This window comes from Manis javanica, chromosome X (assembly GCF_040802235.1).
Source record: "Manis javanica isolate MJ-LG chromosome X, MJ_LKY, whole genome shotgun sequence".
Classification (NCBI taxonomy): Eukaryota; Metazoa; Chordata; class Mammalia; order Pholidota; family Manidae; genus Manis; species Manis javanica.
Genome location: NC_133174.1, coordinates 706,596 through 730,637, shown reverse-complemented (window position 1 = coordinate 730,637; position 24,042 = coordinate 706,596). Strand labels below are relative to the sequence as shown.

The 24,042-nt window shown below is 52.5% G+C and overlaps 1 protein-coding gene and 2 long non-coding RNA genes across 8 annotated transcripts; 2 read left to right on the top strand and 1 right to left on the bottom strand.

Annotated features, from left to right (window-relative positions):
* Positions 1-73: 73 nt before the first annotated feature.
* On the top strand, positions 74-5,014 carry LOC108389982 (uncharacterized). Of its 2 annotated transcripts, XR_001851401.3 has the most exons (4): positions 74-1,190; positions 3,284-3,445; positions 3,564-3,741; positions 4,664-5,014. It is a non-coding gene; the product is annotated as an uncharacterized lncRNA (long non-coding RNA). The 2 variants fall into 2 exon arrangements; XR_012127606.1 differs by lacking the exon at positions 74-1,190 and having other exon boundaries at positions 1,538-3,445.
* Positions 3,774-23,393, bottom strand: CSF2RA (colony stimulating factor 2 receptor subunit alpha). Of its 5 annotated transcripts, none has more exons than XM_017648528.3 (12): positions 23,286-23,393; positions 18,226-18,327; positions 16,116-16,274; positions 14,973-15,096; positions 11,995-12,124; positions 11,723-11,895; positions 8,488-8,621; positions 8,165-8,194; positions 7,378-7,513; positions 5,861-5,957; positions 4,942-5,023; positions 3,774-4,668 (listed from the first exon to the last, which is right to left on the bottom strand). In XM_017648528.3, exons 3-12 carry the CDS (start codon positions 16,221-16,223, stop codon positions 4,573-4,575), a joined length of 1,110 nt encoding a protein of 369 aa, XP_017504017.3. In that variant the 5' UTR covers positions 16,224-16,274; positions 18,226-18,327; positions 23,286-23,393; the 3' UTR covers positions 3,774-4,572. The 5 variants fall into 5 exon arrangements, with proteins under 5 accessions (XP_017504017.3, XP_036869333.2, XP_017504001.3 ...); XM_037013438.2 differs by having other exon boundaries at positions 16,116-16,258; positions 23,191-23,296; XM_017648512.3 differs by having other exon boundaries at positions 3,779-4,668; positions 16,116-16,249; positions 23,286-23,387.
* Positions 8,630-10,338, top strand: LOC140847545 (uncharacterized). The gene is made up of 2 exons (XR_012127605.1): positions 8,630-9,611; positions 9,699-10,338. It is a non-coding gene; the product is annotated as an uncharacterized lncRNA (long non-coding RNA).
* Positions 23,394-24,042: the final 649 nt, after the last annotated feature.

Here is a 24,042-nt window from a genome sequence, read left to right as displayed (position 1 = left end):
GGGGTGCTCGGGGCCATGGGGGCTCCATCCTCTGTTCCACGTCCTGGAGATTTCCAGCCACCACCCAGGTGTCTGCACGCCTTCTCTCCTGCCATGGGAGAAGATTCCTTTCCTAGGTCCCGAGTTCTCCTATACGTGGGTGCAATTTTGGTCCAGGTCCACGTCCCTGAGGGTGCTCTGAGCTGGGGCCTGGGCTTGGCAGCTCCTGGGGTGCCCCCACAGCCCCACCTTTAGTGTAAAGCGACCTTCTCTGCCTGGCAGCACACACCCTCCTCCTCGGGCAGCACACATCTTCCTGGTTCCTGGAGATTCCTGGGACTGGCCGATCTCCACCCGCCCCGAGGGGATATAAGCCCCCAGAAGACATGGTCCCTGCATCCCAGTCCCACCCAGAGCAGGAACAAAGGTGTCCTGCGAGCCAGGAATCTGTCCTCAGGTCTCCAAGGAGATCGTGGCTTATTCAGACTGCTCCCCCGACACCCAAGCCCCAGGCTGGGATGAAGGACTTGGAGCTCCCCATCCCTGGAATTCCCACAGCCCCCTGGAGAAAGAGCTGTTTCAATCCTACTTTATAGATGCAGTGGGTTGAGCACAGAGAAGTCAAACAAGTGGCCCAAGGCCACAGAGCAGTACAGGAGGACCCCAGGTTTGCACGAGAGTCTGAGCTCAGCCAGGTGCCAAGACCCAGAGGGGCTGGGGATACAGAGATCCTCCCAAAAGGCCAGATCTTAGGGGCACCGCAGGAGAACCTTGCTCCCAATGTCCCTGGGGAGGCACAGAGGAGGGGCATGGAGGAGGTGACCCCCGAGATGGCATCAGGGTCATTTCTGATGCTGGGGCCCCACGTACGGCAGATTCTCAGCCGCAACTTTTGGAAAAACCTAATTAAACCCAGAAAACTTCCCCACAGATGCATGAACCACCCTTTCGCACAGCCAGGCTGGAACCCCAGTGTATCCACATTCTCCAGATGAACTGGGATGTGTCCTCAAGCTGGAGGCTGTTTGGGAGCGGTTGTCACCTGAAGTTCATCCCAAATGCACCTGCTGACGGGGAGCCCACCTGGGTTAGGTCATTGCCTCACCAGAGAAAAAAATAAACCCTCCACCTTCATGCCAGGACCTGCACCCCACATGTGGAGCCCGGAGCCCACTGACAGCTACCTTGACGTTGAACCAGGAAAATGAAAAGTAAGTTCTCTGAATTTAATGTGTATCTGCCTTTACAAACCTCGCATCCTGGGGTTTCAGTGCCAAGATGGGTGTATGCCAGGGGAGAGGGGTGCTGGCCAAACCCACCCTGGGGTCTGTTATCAGAGGGCCTGGAAGGCAGGATGAAGGGTCCTGATTTTAAACGGTTGCATCAAAAAATAGACAAAGGAGGACACGTGGTAGGGATGGTGTTGGTCTGTGGAGCCTAGAGGTCAGCTGGGTTTCAGAGACCAATGTATTTGGGCATGTGCTGGGGGCAGGGGAGGAGCTGAAGGCGGGTTGGGGCAGAACTCGGGGCAACGGGCTTGGGCCGGGGGGAAGCCACACTCATTAGCAGGCTGTGGTGGGTGAAATTGTCCACATCCTGGTCCCAGGAACCGGGAAAGGGACATGACCCGAAACAGGGCTTTGCAGGTGGGATGAAGTGCAGGATGTGAGGCGAGGTCGTCCTGGGGAAGGGTGGCCTTCAATGTAATGACAGGTGTCCTCATAAGAGACAGAAGGGAGGTACAGACACAGAGGAGAGGCCATGTGGAGATGGAGGCGGACATGGGAGGGACGTGGCCACACGCCCAGGGCCTCCTGGAGCCCCCAGATGCTGGCAGAGGCAGGAAGGAGCTGCCCCTGGGGCCTGTGGAGGGAGTGCAGCCCTGCCCACCTGGACCTCAGACGTCGGGTCTCCAGGGCTGGGAGGACGAACGTGTGGTGTCAGAGCCCCATCTATGGTGGTCCACTGTGGCCCCCACACGTGTGCCACACTGCCCTGCCCAGCCCAGGGCCACCCTGCCCACACATCCAGAGGCAAATTCTCCCCCAAAGAGTCCGGCTTCTCCCCTTCCCAGCCAGCACCTCCCGTGTTCCTGGGCCCCTGGCAGAGGCAGGAATTTTTCTCTGCCTCCCTCCAATGCCCCTGTGGCACCGAGAGCCTAGGACGGAGCCCAGTAACCATCTGCTGAGCACGCACGTGAACTGTCTTTGTGGGGACCCAGTAGGGGCGTACGGAGTTGTGCCAAATGTGAAACTGCCCCGGCAGGCACCTGCTCAGTCATGGCCCTTCCGGGGGGAGATGACATGAGATGGTTGGCCTCACCCACACTGCGCCCGGCTCACCCTGTTGAGCAAGGCTGCAGGCAGCACCTTCTGGAGACACCGCCTCTGTGGCCGTATCCCCGACAGACAGCACAGAGGCAGCGTCACGCGAGCCACAAGGAGGCTCCGCGCCATGCATCTCTGCCTGTCTGGCCAGCACTGGCTGCCCAAGCAGGGATGGGATGGTGGGGCCCTTCTTCCAGAGACAACAGGACCCGGAACCAGGAGCCCTGGAGGCCAGGATGCAGTGGGGGCCTTGGGCAAGCACGCCCATCTGTGCACATCATGTCCTGGCAGGGCCCCGTGCTGCATCCAACAGGGTGTGGGGCAGGTCCCCAGTGGGACCCCAGGAGTCCAGGGGCACATGGCCCTGAGCAAGGGGTGTCTGGTGAAATAGGTTTTTTATTCCCGTGTCACTTAAATGCAGTCAGTGGCTGCACTGCCAGGCACACAGCTTGGGGCCTTTCTCTGTGTGCCTGGCATATGACGGGCTGTTTGCAGATGCCAAGAACCCATGCTTGGAGTCCCCAGCGCCTGCCTCTGACACCAGTTTCCAGCCCTGCGCCGCCCCCCTTCCATCTGACCAGCCAGCAGGAAACCAGGGCTTCCACCCACCCCCATATCAGGGTCCCTGGATTACCAGCCCTGTTGCTAGACTTGGGAGGAGGCTGGCTCGGTTCTCCAGTTTATCAGAAAGGATGCAAATCCAGGACAGCCAGCCAGGGGATGCACAGGGCGCAGCACTGCAGGGGCCCAGGGCCTCCACGGCTGGCCTCCGGCATGAGTTCTGGGGTCTGAGAACAGACACCATTGCCTTTGTCTGTATGTCTGCACCAGAGTCTTGTCAGTGACTCATGTTCGGCAGCCCCCTTATCGTGTTCCCTGAGCCCCCCACCCCACATCTGCTCCCATCCCTGATCCTGCACGGGAGCTGAGGCCCCCCACTTTGAAGATCCCTCTGTGCTGACTGCATGAACATGCAGGGTGCAGAGTGTCTCCACCCCCTTCTGGAGGACTCTCCCAGGCTCAGAAGCCCCCTCTCACCCATTGCCGAAGCCCATCGCCCCCATCTGCCTCCACGCTGCAGACATCCTCAGACCCCAGGGCCCACAAATTTCTCCAGCCTCCAGACCTCAATTTCAGAGGTATGTGTGGGCTCGGGTCTCTGCAGGCTGGGGGTCCGGGTCTGGGCATTCCCCTGGGGACACGGGATTTTGCACAGTTCCCACCCGCCTTCCCTGACTCCCCTCCCTCACCCCCCAGGACCCTGGCCGCATCTCCTCCTTGGGATTCGGCCCCTGGACCTGCAGGGCAGGACCAGGAAGCTCTGGAAGCTGCTGTCTGCCTGGTCCCCAAGTGCCCCTGGTAGCTAGTGTTTGACGGACAGACACAGGATACACATGGGGAAGGCCAAAGGTCACATCCGAAACCCAGACCCCAGGTAGGTTCGCTCTCTACCCAAACCCCACGCCCTGGGGACATCTCTTCCCTCTGAAGTCCCCTGGCACTGTGGCACCAGCTGTCATACTGTTGGGCTATTATTCTCTGGGACACTCAGTGTCTGAATGTTGGCCAGTTACTGCTCATGAGGGACAGAATGACACCCCCAAATAGTCCATGTCCTCACTCCCATATGGGGGACAGAATAAGGTCCCCAAAAATGCCCATATCCTCACCCTGTGTGTGGACAGAATAAGGTCCCCAAAAATGCCCATATCCTCACCCTGTGTGTGGACAGAATAAGGTCCCCAAAGATTCCATGTCCTCACCCATGAGTTTGTGAATATGTGACCTTATGTGGCTAAAGGGACTTTGCAGAAATGACAAAGTTCAGGATCTTGAAACGGACAACCCTGGAATATTTGGCTGGGCTGACATGGTCACAAGGGTCCTAATATGGGGAGGTGAGAGGTCCATGAGCCATGAGATGGTAGATCTATGCGGCGTCACATCACTGGGTTTGGGCCATTTGTTAGCAAACCCATCGTCTGCCGGGCAGCAGCTGATGGTGGGAGTGGATAAGCAGCGTGTCCCCACTGGGATAGCTGAGGCTCTGTGACCAGATGCAACCCTCTGTGAGGAAAGTCCCCTGCTCCCCAGGGGATAGAGAGGGCTCATCACTGGGTCGGGATCGAGGGCATGGAGCAGCCCCTCCAAACGCAAGCATCTTTGCAAAAATCACTGTTTAAGTACAAAAATGGAAAGCTAAACAAATGCTCAAAACAGAACAAAAAATGGCTTCCAGAATGTCTGGGGGTGTCGGCATGAGAAGTCAGGGGCTTGTGGGGGCCTCCGTCACTTCCTCCACGGTTAAGACCTCTTCATTGTCCCCTCTGCCTGCGCTGGGTGGGAACTTCTCCCAGATCATCTGAGGACAGAAAGGATGGGTGTCCGCTGGTCAGGAGCCCGTGGGCAGTGGCCAGCCAGAGCACAGTAAGTGAGGGGTTCTGAGGTGCACTGCACCTCGGATCTCATCTGCCCTGGGACAGCCACTGATGGGGCAGGAGGGAACAGGGCAGGTGGAGGAGGTGCTAAGGTCCTGGGGCCCATGACGCTGGGGTCCCTCAGCTGGGCTCGGACACTACAGGGCAGCCCCAGGGTCCCTTTCCCCTCCGCCATCCTGTTCCCACCCTGTATGCACCTGCTGGTCGGACTGATGGTTATCCGTCAGTTTATCTTTGATCCGCGGAATCGGTGGAAATAACTTGTACTTCCCAATGACCCTATGAGACAAAGACGGCGTGAGGGGCAGGCCCGGGAGCTCATCTCCTTCTTGCACCAAAGGGGATGCTCTGCCGGGCCTCAGGAGAAGCATCTGGGCTTGTCTCTTCAGGAAAAGCATCACAGGTGGTCGGACGGCAGCCTCAGATCTCTGTGCAGAGCCTGCTGCCGAGAAGTGATTGTCCTGTGCACGTGGGGTTTGCTCGACAGCCCTGCCGTGGCACCCCCACACCCTGCCTGGTGCTGGCCCCCTGGTATAAGCCTCCCACAGAGGAGCCTCCAGACAGTAGGGGTGGACATGCCTCTGCAGGCTGGGATCCCAGGAGGCCTTCCGGGAAGAGGGCAGGCTTTCTGGACCCCGGAGGGTCCAGTAAGATGTATGGGGGCACATTGATGGCTGGGGGTGGGGTGGCACTGGAGGGAAGGGGATGCACAGGAGGCCGATGGGGACCCCCGTGAGTGCAGCTGACCCTGAGGAGGTGCCATGTCCGGCTGCAGTGTGGGGCCAGGAGAGTGGGCCTCACATGGCCCACGGCACCAGGATGGGGCCCCGTCTGCTGCCAGCCGGACCACGTGGCTCAGTGGCTCCACCACGGGCCATCTGAGTTCCACCCAAGCCCCACGCCGGGCCACTCCGTCACTCTCTGTTGCTCCAGCTCTCTGACGTGCCTCCCTCTCCAAGGCAGGTTTTCCTCTAAAAAACCCGTGGGCGAACCCACTGCTGGCTCCTCCTGGACCTTCGGCAGGCGCGTTTCTCCTGAGAAACTGGCAGGCCTGCGAAGGAGCCTCTCTCGTCTCTCTCATCTGCAGGGCTGACACCAGCCCCTTCCTGGGATTACCTTTTTAAAAGGCAGCCGAGCAGCAGGGCGCATGCGAGGGTTCCCAGGACCACCAGCACATACACGTGCACGAGGCTGGCTTCTGTTTCCTCGGAGCCTGCGGAGAGAGGGGGACCCACCAGCCCCCTGGAGCAAACTGTCCGCACACAGCTAGCTCACCCCGTTCCATATTTCCCTTCCTTTCCTGAGATTTCCTTAGTTCCTGGCTATGGAAAGATGCTCAGACCAGGAGGAAAATCTAATCAAAGGTGGTACCCAGTCCTGAAACCATCAAGAAGATGCTCACGACGCAAACCAACCCCATGAGAATGAATCCCAAACATATAAAATACTCTGAGCCCATGACTCCCCAATTTAAAGATGGACCGAAGCCCCCCTCTCCAAATTTCCAGGCAAACAGTTTAAACAAAGCTGAGTCACATCCAAGATTAGGCTTTTACTGTTGCCTATCAACTGTAATATGCACTTTTTACATTAATTGTTGTAATAATAGGACACATATTATCTGTTTGTATTTAAAACTCTAATTTAGAAACACAATTCTATCCAGGTTGTTTCTAACCAATTTTTGTATCTGCTCTGTGGGAGTTTCTACATGGACAGATAAAATGTGCCCTGTGTTGAAAACTCTATTCCTGGAAATGTCTGGGTTTTTTTTTCCTTTTTTGTCCCTTTTTTAAGCCCATTTTTAAATTGAGTTGTTGGTGTTCTTGTTGGCTGCTCTGAGTACTTTCTGTATGTTGGATTCTTGGTCCCTTATCGGATATACGACTTGCCCACATCTCCTGTTTCGTGAGTTGCCTCTGGAAGATCTGCGTGTCCTTTGCTGCCCAAAAGTTTTGCATTTTGATGAAGTCGGTTTCACTATTTTTTTTTCTTTTTTTGTGTCTGCTTTCAGTGTCACAGCTAAGAGCCCACGATTGCAAATGGAAGGTTGCAAATCGATTCCTTAGCTGCCCGTGGTCGCTTATGATTTCCTGCTAAATTAACTATGTCATATCAATTTTACACTGGCCATTACAAAAGTCATTGATCTTGAATCTGGAAAACCAAAAATACTGTAGGCATCACCTTGCTGGCTGAAATACTACATTTGAAAATGTGGGAAGGGTGAGGGGGGTGCCGGTAATGTAGCTTCCAAGCACATGATGGGTGTTAGAAACATCTAACTCTTTGCTGGCTTGTAAAAGTCAGTGGTAGGAAGCCTGCCGGGTGTGTCTGCATTAGTTCTCTGGACGAGCTCTGTCCTGATGAGGAGGAAAGAGCCGCAGAGCTGAGATAGGTGTCCCCTGACCAGGAACCGTGGCAGGTGGCTGTCGGGACCAGGACCAACTGATGGCTCCCAGGTGGGCAGGCGCCTTAGGAAAGAGGCTAGGTGCCTGCCCTCCTTTGGAGTCACCTCATCAGCCTTTGTGGAGTCCCTGGGGAGCGAGGCCACCCAAACACCCCGTCTCCCTGAGCTCCCCGGGAAGCAGCTCCCAGGTCACATCGGGCAGTGAGTCCCTGCAAGCACGTACCGAACTCCACGGGTCTGCTCCACGCACTCCACTGCTGGATCCGCGAGTCTGAGGTCCTCACCCTCACCGCATGTTTCCCCCTGGGCTGCGGGCTCGGAAAGTTGTATTTATTTTCTGCATCACCAGACACCTCAATCTTTGGAGGAGACGGAAAGTAAGGGTTGTCAGCTGTGCTCAGACAACGAGGGCATCAAACGGCACGTCCAAAACAGAGGAGAGATGAACACGCTCTCCCGTCTTTATAGGACACAAAGGCCATTCTGTAAGGGAACCAAAGCTACTATTCATTCATGCTACGCGGCTGCCGTGCTGTCCAGAAATAGGTGGTTTATAATGTTAACATGTGTCTCTGTGTACGGAAGGCTCGGGAGGAATGCTCAAGTGCAAAACAATGACAGATCCCTCCATCCACTGAGAAAACCATTCCTGGGGACTCAAGCATTGTGAACATACATGCTGAAAATACGCAGCAGCCACAGCAGATGAAACAGGCCAGGAGAGGGGGGAGGTCCCACCTACTGACACTCAGGTAACCCAGTTAAAATTCCTCACCAGACGGAGGAGGATTCCGAGCTGACAGAGGTCCTGACCCTTGATCAAAAAGGGCAATAATGACCTACAGGTGCTCTGGAGGAAATAAACCTAAATCTTAAACCTTAATGTCATCTCGGAGTTATGCCTGTCCCCAGGCATGGCCACCATCTGCCAGCTGTGCATGGTGTGTGTGTCCATTTGACTAATGGACAGTTACACCATAGGGTGGGATGTTGGTCACAGTTCCACTTACCAGCTGATTTCCACTATGTTGCGTGGTGCTCTAAAAAAAAAAAAGGTGAGTTCATTTTTCTGCATTTGGGGTTTTTCCCAGGTTCTGCCTCGTCTCCCTTTGATGCAGCTGGGAAACCAGGATGGCCAAGGGAGGGCTGAGCCCCCCCATGCCCATGGTGCTGGGCTCCGCCTGCCCGGACGGTGGGCGCCTGTACCAGGAGGATCTTCCCTGCCAGCCCTGTGCTGCTCCATCGTGCCCCGTCTGAGCCACCGCCCGCGGCCCGGCCCTCTCACGGCCCCAGGGCTGCTGCGGTGCCCCCAGGAGGAACAGCGTCCACTCACCTGCCTCTGAATGTCCAGCTGGTACTGGAACTCCCAGCCGGTCAGGCTCTGCAGGGTCCTGGGCTTCTCCCAGCAAATGAGGCAGTGCGATCCGTTGCAGTGCACGGTGACATTGTGGGGCGGGCTGTATCTCTCTGCAATGAGGACCCGGGTCACACCCCTGAGCCCGAGAGCTTCCTCTGGGCCACACAAGAGAGCCCCGGCCCTGCCGGCCAGCTCCCCGAGGCCACCGGGAGGCGTGGTGATGGGGTGGGGTGTTGGGGGGGGCCGGCTCCCCTGGGGATGAGCACCAGGCTGCTCTGGGGGTGGGGTCCGGAAGACCTGGGGAGGGAGGCGGTGACGTGCTTGGAGGGATGCTCCTTTGACATGTCGTTAGTGGCCTGGAGCACCCGACGGATCAGCAAGCCTGCAGGTAAAAGACAGGCTGGCTTTGCAAGAGACTGTGTGGGCACAGGGGTTGTCCTGCAGGGGCCAGCCTGGGACAGAGCCCTGGAGAGAGAAAGAGCTGGAAAGAAGGGCTGATACCAGGATGATGGCTCAGGATGGGAAGAGGTGCTTGGGCTCTGACAGACGGTTCCAGATTCTCAGGGGAGTTGGAGGAGGTGGCATCTGTGCAGGGCCGACAGTGTGCACCTGTGAGCCGGCCAGCGGGCTGTGGGGAGGGGCGGCGTACCCAAGGCAAGGGAAGTGGGTAAAGACGGGGGTCTGGGGACATGGGGTCCTCATGGGGCTGGCAAACGCATGGTGTCTGGCTGGGGGAGTGGAGGCATGTCTGCACAGGTCAAGAAGCCCCTGTCCTTCAACGGTAAATAGACGTCCGCCTGTGGCCCCTACAGCGGCTTCAGCAACAAGCAGAATGGGAGTTCTGCATCTGGTCCCACCCTGGTCAGCAGCCATTCCATCCTAAAACGTGAGCCTTGGCTGGAACCCTTTAAGGGACTCTTGGACATGGCCGTGTGAATTCCCTTCCTTGGGGAATCTACATTCCCATGCATCTGATCACATTTCACTTTCAGATTTCCAGGCACTGTCCCTGGCTCTCCGGGTTTCCAAGCTCCAAACAATGAGAAGACCGCCCATCGTGCTGTGATCTGGACTCAGGATTCTGCACCCAACACTGATGGGTGAGTTTTTTCCTTCGCCCCACCCAGCAATTCTCTCCAGCTGGGTGTCCTACCATACAACTCAATTCTGACACCGTCTACCTGGAGGTGGCATCAGACCCCACAGGGGAAGGGCTCCGTCCTACAAGACTGACCCCCCGACTTCAGATGCCAATCCCAAATCCAGGATGTCTCCTGCACTTCTGATCCAACTCCTTCTTGGGTTCAACTGAGTTGCTAGAAGGGCTCCCAGAACTCAGAGGAATAGTTTACCCATTAGATCGCGGGTTTATTGTGAAAGGATGTAACTCAGTAACAGCCGAATGGAAGACATGCAGGGGGCCAGGCGGGGGAAAGGGGCATGGACCTTTCACACCCTCTCTGAGGGGCTAAGTTCCCGAATCTCCACGCCTTCACCAAACCAGAAGCTCTAGAAACCCTTTTAGTTTTATGGAGGCGTCATTTGTAAGCATGACTGATTAAATCCTTGGCCACTGGGATGCATTCAATCCCCAGCCCTTCTCCCCACCCCAGAGGTCAGGGGGTGGGTGGGGCTGAACGTTCCACCCTCTGATCCTGGGCTTCGTTCCCCTGGCAACCAGCCCCCTTCCTTGGGGGCTTTCTCAGGGTCACTTCCTCCCGTAACAAAAGACACCTTTGTCGAACTCCTTCTCAGGAAATTCCAACTGTTTTAGGAGCTGGGAGACAGGAACCGGGACAAAGAGCAAATATACATTATTATAAATTACGATATCACAGGATTGTATTTTGTATAATAGTTGGATTTCTTGGGTTAAATAAAAATGCTAGGAACATGCGGGGAGAAAACAGATGGGGATTCTTTTGGCAGGAGGGTGGCGGGATTAAGGCCCCGGGAGAGGTTTGTCCTGCAGCGAGGAATCGCAGACAGCAGGGGTCAGGCTTGGCCAGTACACCTGCCCCTGGCTAGGGACACGCCTGCGCAGCTTTCCCAACAAGTGAGCCCAGAGGCTGGGGACTCGTGGCCTCTGAAGGTTAACCCAAGAGTTGGCATTTGCTGAACTTTCCTCTGAAACTTCCCAATGACATCAACCTCGCCCTGCTCTGGGAGTGGGTGGGATTAGCCACGGGGACCTGGGAATTCTTAAGGGATCCTAACAAGTTATCTGTGTACCCAGTAAGCAATCTGGGAACCTCTGAAGCCCAGCTGGAGGATCTGGTCTAGAATCTGCCTGCTTGCTTTTCTGGGGGGTGACTTTCTAATTTGGGGACATGACTGAATCCCCCAAAATGCAAGAGAAAGCTGTGCTGCTACCACATGGGGGAGGTCCATGAAGGGACCAGCACCCCCTTGCCACCTACCTAACCTTCCCACTCTTTGGTCCTGGGGTACAGGGGCTGCATATACAGGCTGTGTTAGTGCCAGACCCTTGGGGACTCCGGGGGGAGTGGAAGGGCCCACGCGTCCTGAGGGGTGGGGGCCGCCCCACGGTGCAGTCTGATCTTGTCACTGCTTTCGATTCAGAGTAAAAGGATTGGGGAGACACTGTGGCCGACCTCTGTCCTGGGTGTGTGGCCATATTCTTTTATGGGACCGAAAGGAGCAAGCAAAGGGATGCATCCCTAATTTTGGCAAATGCTAAAACAAGCAAGTAACATGAGTATATTGCAGTGGCTTGGACACTTCTGTCCACCCAGAACCTCAGAAGGTGACCTTATTTAGAAATAATGTCAGACATAATTAAGGATCTTGAGATGAAGTCAGCACAGATTAAGGGGAGGCTTAAATCCTGTAACTGGTCTCCTTAGAAGAGGAGACACACAGACACAGAGGAGAAGCCACGTGGAGATGGAGGCAGGGACCGGACCAATGGGTCTACACACCAAGAATTCCTGATGTCACCAGAAACTAGGACAGAGGCGTGGAGCAGAGAATCTTTAGAACGCCCACAAGGAAGTAACCCTGACAATCCTTTGCTTTTGGGTTTCTGGCCTCCATAACTGTGAGACAGTACATAATTAAACATAATTTCCATCATGTTAAGCCTTCCAATTTGTCGTTCGTTACGACACCCCCAGGAATCTTATGCAGATTTCAACACAAATTCTACTGGATGTATTCACCACAATAAATCACAAGTCCTTGTCCTCACCTATTGCCTTTAATGACAAAATGGAATCGAAGAACTGGATTCTTGTTCTTTGACTGGTACCATTAACCAGGAAATAATTATGGAAAGTTAATCCCGAGAGGTCTTTGAGGTGACATCCCACGTGGATTTTCAAGTCTTCTACATAATGAGGACACTCTCTTTCGATTTTTCTCCTGTAAGATTCCAAATACTTTGGGATCAGAAGATTCAGGGCATTTCACCCCCCCTTCCCTGTATTCTTTGTGGTTTTTGTACATGAGGTCAACACTTACCTGGAGTCTCGTATATATAAAAAATATTGGACATCATCGGGGGCTGCTTGACCCTTTGCCCAAGTGCAGTTCATGAAATATGCATTGTAGATAGAACAGGAGAAGTTTTGGGCAGCTGTGCCCTCCTCACCTGGGAAAAGGCAGAGATAAAATATGTTATGCATGAGAATTAAAAGGGGATGGAGCAGATGGTTTCATGGTTTGAATGTCTGCCAAGCATTCCAAGAAAAATAAAAAGATATCCTTAAACTCTTCCAGTAAATACAAGAGGTAACACTTCCAAATTAATTTTATAAAGACAGCATCACACCGATGCCAGAGCCAGACAAGACACAGGAAAATTACAGGCCAAGATTCCTAATAAAATCATGAACAAAATACTAGAAAAACAAATCCAAACAGCACATTAGAAGGATTGCATACCATAACCAGGTGGAAGTTATCCGTGGATGCAAGGATGATTCACCATGTGCAAATCAACTGGATTTGATAATCAGCTACATTAACAGAATGAAAGAGGAAAAACCACATAATCATCTCAAAAGCTGCACGAAAAGCACTTGACAAAATTCAATATCCATTCATGATAAAAACTCAATAACGTGCACAGAGAAGGAAATTACCTTAACATGATAAAGCCTACATATAGGAAAAGCCAACAGATAACATCATACTCAATGGTGAAAAACTGAAAACTTTCCCTCTAAGATCAGGGATAAGACAAATGTATGTTCTCTTGCCATTTCTATTCAACATAGTACTGGAAGTCATGGCCAGAGCAATTAGACAAGAAAAAGAAATAAAGCCACCCAAACTGGAGAGGAACAACTAGCATTCTCTCTGTTTACAGATAATGTGGTCATACATGTAGAAAACCATAAAGACTAAACAAAGAAAAGTTATAACTAACCAAAAAATTCAATAAAGTTGTGGGATACAAAATTAAGCTATGAAGATTGGTGGCATTTTTATTCACTAACAACGACCTATCCAAGAAGGAAATCAAGAAAACAACCCTGTTTGCTATAGCATCAAAAAGAATAAAATAAACAGTAATAAATGTAACCAAATGCGTGAAAGGCTTTTACAGTGAGTGTTATAAAATATTGATAAAAGAAATTAAAGAATATGCAGGTAAATGGAAAGGCATCCCATGTTCATAGATGGAAAGAATATTGTTAAAGGAGCCACACTACCCAAAGTGATCTATATATCACTTCAGCCAAAGTCCCAATGGCATCCCTTACACAAATGGAGAAAAACAACCCAAAAGTTCATACAGAACTGCAAAAAGACTTCAAGTAGCCAACGTAATCTTGAGCAAGAAGAACAAAGGAGAATCAGTACACTGTCTGATTTCAAAATATATTGCCCATCTACAGAAATCATAATACTGTGGGACTGGAATAAGAATAGACACAGAGATAATGGGACAGATTAGAGACCCAGGAGTAAATCTGCACACTTCTGGTCAACGAATCTTTGACAGGAAGGTCAAGAACACACAAAAGAGGAAAGATTGCCTGTTCACTGAGTGATTGTGGGAAAGTTGGATATTCATATGCAGGATAATGAAACTGGATTCCTATCTCACACCCTATATGGAAGTCAAGTCAAAGTAGATTAAAGACTTAAATATAAGGCCTGAAACTGTAAAAATGCTAGAAGAAAACATAGGGAAAAGGCTTCTTGACACTGGTTTTGGCAATGATTTTTTTGGATATGACACCAAAAACACAGGCAACAAAAAACAAAAACAGACAGTTGGGATTGCATCCGACTAAAAGCTTCCGCACAGCAAAGAAAGTTTCCAAGAGTATGTAAAGGCATCCTATGGAATGGCAGCAGTTACTTGCGAACCATAGATATCTGATCGGGGGTTAATATCCAAAATATTCAAGGAGCTCAAATAACTCAACAGCAAAAACAAACAAACAAAAAACCCCAAATCTGATTAAAAAACAGGCAAAGGGTCTGAATAGGTATTTTCCCAAAGAAGCCGTACAAATGGTCAACAGCTACATGAAAAGATGGTCAACATCATTCATCATCATGGAAACGCAAATCAAAGCCACAGGGAGATATCGACTCACACCTGTTATGATGGCTGTTGTCAAAGAGATGAGATAATGAGTGTTGGCAAGGATGTAGAGAGAAGGACCCTTTGTCTGAGAATGGAAATTGGTGCAGCTATTCAGGAAACCATGGAGGTTCCTTAAAATAATCAAAATAGAATTACCATGTAATCCAGCCATCCAACTGCTGAATCCAAAGGAAATGAACTCTGGATCCGAACGTGATGTATGCACCCTGTGTTCACTGTATAGTTCTTCACAACAGACAAAACATGAACAACCTAAGTATCCATACACCGGTGAATGGATAAAGAAGGTGTGGTGCATATATAGAACGGAATATTATGCAGCCATAAAAAGAAGGAAATCCTGTCATCTGGGACAATACAGAGCCACCCAGAAGATATCATGCTAAGTGAAATAAGTCAGAGAAAGAAAAATACTGTATGATCTCACTCATGGGGAATCTAAAATAGACAAACTCATAGAAACAGAGAGTAGAATGGTGGTTGCTGGGGGTCAGGGTGAGGGATAGAAGATATTAGTCACAGGGTACACAGGTTGTTTTACAAGACGAATGTATTCTGGAGATCTAAAGTACAGCATATTATTAATATATATAGTTAATAATAACATACTGCTCACTCATAATTCACTGAGAGTATATTTCAAGCACAAAAGATAATAAAAGAAAATGACAAGTAGGTGACATGATGGATACAATCAAAGGCTTGATTGTAGCAATCATTTCTTACTGTATATGTATATTAGAAACATAAAATTCCACACCATAAACATGCATAATTCCTGCATGTCAATTTTATTTCCATAAAGCTGAAAAAGGGTAGATCCACCTCAATGCTAGTTGGGGGTACAGAGGGGTCACTGTGATGCTTTCCTTACCTGGGTTAGGGTAGACCAGCTTTTCTGAGATCAGTCTTTGGCTGATATTTGCTGTAACCATGAGTGTGACACCTCCATGGAGAGAAGAGTCTGGAAATTTGCAGCGACATTCTTTGTCCGTAAGCTAAAAAGTTAAAACCAGCCAGTGAATTAGGAAAACAGGCTTCTTTCCACTCAGCTTTATGCCCCTTGCTCTTACATCAACCCTGTGACACCATCTGCCTCCCCTTGTGAAATCTCCCCCATACACCTTTTCTGGGGTAATGCCTTGCAGGCCAGCTTGAAGGTGGGAGCCCAACCTGATGGTCTATAGCAGCATTTAGAAGGTCGGAATACAGCTCACATTTCAGGGATCCTGTTAAAGAGCAGATTCCTATTCGGCTAGTCCCAGAAGGGGGCCTGCGAATCTGCATTTGTAACAAGTTCCCAGGGGATGCTGGGTTACCACGTTTGAGCAGCAAGATCCCGCATCGCTGTACACTTTGTGGAGCTTAACGTATCCTCTTTTAAGTTATTGAGTTTTCTTGTCCTATCTCATACCCACCAGCCTCCCACAGGCTTCATGCTTACATTGCATCCAAGTCCGTATGTTTCCCATGTTTTCACTGAACGGTCAGGACTGATGCCATTTCTTTCTGAGGATTAAGTCTACCATGTGGGTGATCTCTGATGGATCAACTGACCAAAGGCTGCCCTTCCATGCAGGCAACGCAGGAAGTTCCCCTAAGCAACACCCGCTGAAGGGGAACAGAAGTCTGTAGGTCGCAGAATAACCATTTGTTTTTCTCCTGATCACTGCTGTTGGAAATTTCATCCCACTAAAAGATATCCCTGAGAATTCTGGGAGCATCCCAGTGTCTGCTTGGGACCTATCCCTGCTCCCTGGGTCTCTCCTCCTACCAAGCCAGCCCCATTTCCTGTCCCTTGGGCAGCCAAGTGCCCTTGAGGGTCCCACCCCCTTAAGTCCCTATAGCTTCTGCTGGGTCTGACCTCACAGAAGCTCTGAGCTGTGCATCTCGAGCTGTGCCTCTTAGACATGTCCCCAAGTCATGCACGTGTGTTTCATTTGTACCTGTTACCTTGTTTTTAGCTCGACAAGAGCGGCGTAAGGGGTACCGACTGCGCACATCACATCCATCTTACCATTATTGTGATTGGTCCTTTTTCCTTGTGAAACATCACACATTCCACGTAGGTGGCATTTTCTTGGCAGTCCCAAGTCAACGTCATTCTCCTGGGGTCGAACTTCATCTTTAGACTGGGGATCGGCTCTACTGCTGGAAAATCTGAGAGATGTGGTCCCTGGATGCAGAAATTACTCTTTTCCCATCTCCACTCCCCCAAACAGACACGTCCCATGTCTTGAAAGCAAAGATCAGGGCTGGGACAAGCTGTCGCCCCTTCTCTGCTCCCAGGAGGTCCCAGGACATTGGCGCATCCTCAGAACCACCTTCCTTTCCATCTCTCCTAGCCCTTTCTCCAAGCAGAGATATCTACTGTGGAAGTCAACAAAGACCAGCCAAGTGGTAACAAGCAGACTGTATTCAGAGCTGGCTATTGTAAGGGACCCCACCGCCATCATTTGCATTTAGCAGAGACGCAGGAGTGGGCCGTGGAGTGGGCAAACTTTATAGTGGACAGGAGGAAGTCTGGGCTGTGCCCTGGCCGGAGGCTGCTGGTCTGGAGAAGATGTCGGTGGCTAACTAGAAGCAGGGTATCCTAGCTGACTGGTTAGGAGAGCATTTTCACCTCTCTCTGGTTGATCCTAAGTTGGAAGCAGAGACAAGACTAAGGAACCCGTCAGTTATTGATCAAGTCCTGGGCATTTTGGACTGATTGTTCCAGAAGTTATGCTAGCTTCCTGGATTGTGCTAGAGATACCAATCTGCCTCCCACAAGGCGGACTTGGGGCTAGCGGGCCGGCTTCCCGGGCTGGTTACTGTAGACAGGGGGTTGGTTCCCTGCTCAGACGGCTGCAGACATCGTGGGCTAGGGCACTGCTTTTACGATGGCCTGGCCACTCTCTGCTGTATATTCACTCCACTCTGCACAGCGTCTCTGTGCAGTGCCTCGCTCTCACACTTGTGGACCCGTGCGCCCCTCCCAGGGACCACCTGTCTCCGGGTGTCCGGGCCCTAAAACCCGATGAGTCACCTCCTCAGCTTCTTGACCCTCCTCCATCCCCAGCAACCCTATGGTCTCCCACAGGCTTAGTCCTCCTTTCAGATCACACTTCTGAGATGAGCAACATCCATATTTTCAACTCAGACAGAACCACATTTGGAAAGACAGATGTGGGTTTGAGCTCGCACCAGCTGTGTGACTTCCAGCACATTGCTTAACCTCTCTGTTCCCTTGTCTCCATCTCTGCTACATAAAGCAATCACGTCTTTGCCCCAACAAGGTGGGTGAAGAGCTGCAAAAGCGAATTGTACTCCAGCAGTTTCCAAGCGGTCATTTCAGGAGCCGCAGCCCCGGGGAGGGTTCCCTGTCCGTGTCCCTTGGGGATCATGGCGTCCCTGTCCAGCCCCAGGAGCTGCTTGTACACGAGCTTCCTGCACCTGCATGATCTCCTGCCACCAGGTGAGTTCGACCTGGAGGGAGCCTGCTGTCTCTACGACCTGACCCTCCACCACGGTCCTTGTTCCCCGCACACCATTGGTCAGCACTGATGTTTTAACAGACAGCAGCCCAGGAAATGCCTACTTCCAAGACACCCACCACCCGAATTCCTTCTAAATTGCACCTTCTGTACCCTGTCCCCTTCCTGAATCACCCCTGATGTGATCAGTCCCCCCAGGCCATGGTGATTCCTGCCCCCTCCCCAGCACGCTGTACCCAGTTACTGTGGCCTTTGCCCCCTGCCAGGATTTCAGAGTCCTTATGCTCTTCATCTCCTCTGCCCTTCTGTTTAAGTCACTCAGTCCCTCCTGCAACCCCCCTTCTGGGTGACACCCCTTTGCCCACGGCTGGGGCTAGGAGATCCTTTGAGGCAGGGCTAACCTGGCCCTCATCCTGGCCCCACCCTTTGAGGACGGTCATTAGCTTCAGTCATGGCTGAGCCTCAGGTTTTCCATCTGCAGAGTGCATGGACATTTATCAGCCTCCCCAGAAGCGGGTGAGCATGCCAGCCAGCCAACCCCACGTATGCAGGTCCCATGAAATCGGACACAGGCATTGGCATGAGTTCCCACATGCCCACGACATGGAACAGGGCAGTGCAGAATGGGGTCCAGCGCGTGGACACACTTACCCCGGTGCTCCTGGGTCAGAAGGGACGCTGGGTGCAGGAACAGAGACAGCAGAAAGGCTGTCGCCAGGGGGCCCACGGGGCTGGCCGATGGAGAAGGAAGTGCTGCAGGGAGAGAGGCATGTTTTGAGGAAATCGGCTCTCACGGGGGTGCGGGGCTGGGAGCAGGCATCCCAGCGATGTTTTCCTCATCCTTAGGGCGATGTTCACACAGCGGGAAAAGCATCGCCCCCTGCAGCATGGTGGCCAGCCTGAGGTCACCGTCAGCTGCCGAGGGGCTGCAGGTTCGGGAACTGAGAGCCTGTCCTGAAGTGTGGGCACGGGGTCACCTTCCTGTCACCGCCTGTCTCCCTCGGTCTGTCCCTTGCAGGAGTAACTCCCTGGCTCCTAGGCACTAAAACGCCGCGCACCGTGGCCGAGGATCAGGTCCCCGTGTGCCGTGTGACCGGGAGCGTGTTTCAGTGGACTTCCCACCTCTCCACCCCAAGATGCTGTTCCTCTGTCCCCAGGAAATGGGTCCCCAGTGCCCCGGGGCTCTGCACACGCATTTTACACGCTGTGCTAGAGCAAGCTTCTGCTGACGGTGGGACTACGACAGTTTGGGATGTCATATGTAGAAACAGTAGGCACACAGATCACTTGATTATTCCCTGGTGTATATTTATGAGACATATCTAATTGATAATATCTATCTTTACATACAATTATATATATATATAATATGAGTTACATGTAAGTAATGTCTATTCCTACAACTATGAATGGTTTTATCAACAATACACAGGGACATTTTGTGAACTGATGTGTAGCTTCTCGATGCTGGGAGCTTGTGTATCTCGGACCATCTCCCTCAATGTGTTCACTACGTCATTCTCATCCGACGAGGGAGGTATTGACATGCACAGGAGGAGAGACAGAGAACTGGCCCCTTGTGTGGTGTGTGGGGTCCGAGCGCGACGTGCACGTACAGCCTTTGCAGAGCGGGACCACGCGGGTGGTTTTCTGCCCCCGAAGGAAGCTCTGTGCCCCCGAAGGAAGATTCCCACTACATCAGCCGTTTCAGAACCTGTGCATTTGATCTCCTATGGTTCTGGAGGTCAGAAGTCCCACACAGTTGCATGGGGCTCAGATCAAGGCGTGGGTAGAACTGCTTCCTTCTGGAGGGTCCCAACAGAGTTGGCTTCCTCGTCCGCTGCAGCATCTACAGGTGCCTTTGCCCTTGGGCTTGTGGGTCCCTCTCTATCCTGATGGCTTGTCACGCCAACCTCTGCTTCCTTCATCCCATGTCCTCCTCTGCCTTGGACCCCTGCCTCCCTCTTATAAGGACGCCTGTGATGACACGGAGCCCAGCCAGATAATCCAGGACCATCCCCATTGTGAGGTCCTTAACTGAATCATATCTGCCAGTCCTCGACCACATGGAAGGTCATACATCCATAGGGCATGGGGTTGAGGACGTGGACAACTTGGGGGACATTATTCCATCTTTGGGGACCTTGTTCTGCCCACTACATGGGGATGAGGATGCCGGCATCTTTGGGGGAGATTAGTCATTTCTCAGTGACTCTGATGCCCAATCCCCCCTCCAGGGACCATTCTTCTTTCCCCCACCTACTCCAAAGCCTGCGTGACCTCAAAACCAGGAACCGATATGGCCGACTTCTCTCTTCTGGAGAGTCCACTTCCTGAGACGGAGTTTCAGGATCTCTCCCCGACGGCGTGCGTGGGGATTTCTCCTTCCCCCGTGAGCCGTCCCTGTAAACCAGCACGTCCGTCCAGTATGAACCTTGACTGGCCCACGATTCCGGAGGCCTTGAAGCCGTGGCTGACCCACAGCACTGATTTTAAGATATTTTGGGGGAAATCACAGCCACTCTGTTTCTCATCGCTCTGACTCTCCCGCAGGAATTGGACTGGATTTTGGGGAGTGGAACAAGAAATGGTGGGTCAGACTTCCACCCTGATATCGGTGGATATTTAGGGCAGTGAAATCCCTCTGCAAGATCCTATAACGGTGGGTATACACCCTTATGTTTGTCCAAATCCATCAATGTGCAACAGCCACAGGGACCCTGTTGCAAAGTATGGGCATTAATCAATAATAATGTGTCAATACTGTCTCATCAGTTGCAACAGATGTAGCACATTGTTGCAGGGTGCTAATAATAGGGGAGGCCATACACAAGGGGAAACGGGTGTATAGGAACCCCCGGACTTTCCACGTAAATTTTCTGTGAACCTCAAACTGCTCCAAAATACAGTTCATTAAACGTGTTTTTAAAAGCACAAGCGCAAAAGTCAAGTGCCCTCATACAAAGCCACCTTCAACGGGACCCTCAGCTTGGGTTTGGGGTGACGGCCCCAGGTCCGAGCCCCCTTCCCCTAATGGCATTTGGGGCTATTCATTCTCCTGCCATGAGGTTCTATGTCCCTGAATGTTTCTATCTTTCCCCACGTGTTTCCTTCCTGCTCACGCCTCACGTCCACACGCCCCAGACAAGCACATCCCTTTTAACGCTTGACCTTTCCTTTGAGGTTCCCCTTGTTTTATGGGACATGATCCTGTTTTCTGCAGTTTCTTCACATTCATGGAGGACACCACCTGAACGCTGACTTCTTGGTGTATTTGTTTCCTGGGGGCGCAAATTTGCTTCCTACCCTCCTGTGTTCTTCCCTCATAGATGTTTCCTTGATCGATCCCTTCCCTACTTAGTCCTGTGCAGTGTCTGCCCGAGGGACATCCAGTCACCATGCCCCCAATGCCCTCGCACATCCTGTCCTTCTCAGACCCCTGCTCACATCAGTCACACCCTGGTCCCAGGTGCCGACCACCCACCAGCACCCGGCTACCCTGGCCTCTTCCTGGACCCTTCAGCACCTGCCTCGTTCTCTGCCTTATCTGTGGAGTGAAGGGTGGACGGTCTCATCTGGATTCCAAAGCCCTTTCTCCCCCTGGACCTGTCCCACCTTCTCCACCTTCTCCCGGCTGGAGCCCAGTGGTGGAGAATGTGACCACCTCCCCAATCCATGTGCATGCGGGACAACCCCCAGCCTCAGATTCCTGCCTCCCAACGTCCCTGAGCCTGCCTCCTCCTGCAAAAACCTCATTTACTATCAAAGAGGAAATAAAAGCCACGGACCAGACTTATTTCAACTTCCCTTACCTGCCACCCCCTCCACCCCGCCAATCCCTTCTCCGTGCAATGGGGAAGCACGAGCCTTACTGCACCTGTGAGCAGGACCTGCTCCCCCCAGCCTCTTCCCAGGTCTGGTCAGCAGTGCTCAGAGCCCAGGGGCCTCCACGCTGCAGCCCAGAGACCCCATGTTCATCTAAGCCCACTGCACTCTGTCTGCTTGACTTGCCCCCTCTCTGTTCTGCTTTTCACATTTGCAGTTTGTCAAGTGCCGTGCCCGTTGGGCTGAGCTTCCCCTGATCAGGGGGAGAGTGGGCGGTGAGGCAGGGTGACGTGGGGACCGCATTCTGAGGCTCCCGAGGTCGCCATCTGGCCACACGCGCTCTTGGCATCCTTCCACCGGCCTGTGAGCTCGCATCTCCTTCTTAGGCCCTTCCCCCGCACCTGCTGGCGAGATGCCCCGTGGCAAGCGGCCGTGGATGCCCACCCTCTTAGCGGGAATGGGACGCCCTACACTATGGCATATGGAAATTTGCCCTCGGCCAGACAGTTCCCCATTCTTCTTCCTCTCAACCCCGCTGGCTTCTTGCTCATCATGATGGAGCAAAATGGCAAACTTGCCTTTAAAAAAGCAACTGAGTCATCCAATACCCCCAAAGCAGCATGCACAGGGGTCCAGAGTCAAACGCTGCTGTTTGGATGAAACCTCTAGTCACGCTGTACGGCTCTTGGCCAAGGACTGTGACAAGCCCTCTGAAGGGCAATTTGGGCGCCGCGTGGAATAACTGGCGGGATGATTCATTGGGTGCTGGGGTATGCCATGACTGGGTGCTGTTTACTTCCACACCCATCGGGGCAGCTCCCGGTGTCCACACAGATGTGGCTGGAAACTGGAGTCCAGGGAGGTCTCACTGCTTCTTTCATTTATTTTTGCATCAACTTAAAAAAAATTGAGGCAAAATTCACATGGTGCCAAATGCACCCTTTTAAAGTGCACAACTTGGCAGCCTTTAGCATTTCTGCAATGTTCCCCCATCATGCGTATCTTGTTCCAGAACATTCTCAAAAGGGGACCCCATCCTCATTAAGCCCCCTTCACTGTTTCCCTGTCCAAAACCCCTGGCAATCCCCAATCTCCTTTCCGTCTCCATGCGCTCTCCATTCTGGGTGTTTCCTATACACAAAACCTCGTATAATATTTTTGCTGGTGGGTTGACTGCCTACCTACTTTCTCTTCTTCTTTCAGTTCTCACCAGACTTGAGTTCTCTTCCTCTTTAGATTTCAGCTTTATATAGATGTGGCCTGGAAGGAAGATGCTGGATTCCATCTCTTAGTGCTTCTCCAAGTCAAGGCACAGGAACCACAGCTCAAATACAGGCTGTGACTCTGCCCGCTGGGTGAGGTCAGAGACCCAAGCGGTGCTGGACTTGGGGACACCTTTGCACGAGGTTAGATTCCCAGCTCAGGCGGGCCTGGGGCATGCGGTCAATGTCGACTTCACGGCTCCGCAGGTGACTGCTGCGAGCTCTGAGATAAGCTACTGTCAGCAGAGTGTCTGCCCAGATTCCCCTTGTGGATGACTGCTTGCATGCACCACTTTCGAATGCATCCGAGCTTGGGGGACCACGTCCAAACCACGTTTCAATTCTCACATGCACAGGCTTGCATGAGGAACTCAGCACGCTTCCCATGCAAGCCGGCTGATTCCCAGGCTAATTCAGACCTGCCAGGGAGTGCCCCCCAGGCTCTTGGAGTCACCGCCTGGGTACCTCCTCAGCGGGCATCCTTCATTGTCTAGCAGTCCCCATTTCCCACCCCCAGGTCCTCACTGACCTGGACCACGAGCTGCCAGCCGTGGAAGCTGACGCAGGAAAACATGCTGTAGTGACCCAACACATTTGAGGACCACAGGATGGGAGCCACCTTACCCCACTGCGCCAGGCTCCCCATCAACCCGCTGTCCTTCGCTGTTCCCTGGGGCTCCAACATTGGGCTCTGACAACCCTCTCCCTGGTCAGTAAGTGAGCATACTGATTACCTTGCAGGGGCATTTCAGTGCAACACTTCCTTTTTTTGTCCTTATTCCCTCCCCCTTCCTGTGGCGCTTTCTCACTACATGCAATTGGGAAACCTGTGTGTGGTCAGTGAGTTCATTGTGAAGCCTATGTCTCCAGCTCCCAAGATAGTGCCGTTTGGATGGCTAAGCTTCAGTGGGAGACATACACACACACACACACACACATACACTCTCACAACCCCCTCGTGCTGCCTTAAAGTGCTGGGAGAAGCCAAGCACAGAAGACATGTGTTAAGGCACCAGCTCTCGGTGCCAGTGAAAGCCCGGGGAGGGGATGCTCACAACATGCAAGTTTTCATTGGAACTGTAATGACAGCAAAGGTGAAGGGCAGCTTGGATAGATATGCGTCTGCGGTTCCCTGGTCCTGAAGGAAGGACTCCCTTCAGCACCAGCAGAGAAGGTCGTCTTCCCTAAAATCTCAAGAGCGCAACTTCCCCAAGTCTACTCCAACCGCTGCCACCTTGGAGTCATTTACCCGACCTTCACCAAGCACCTCAGGGGAGAAAAACCTACCGGAGTTGTAGGGAGCAGGTTTGCAGTTCACGCTGGGACAAGGCAGAGCAGAACAGACCTGGGGACTTGGGGCACACACGCAGCTTTGGATGTC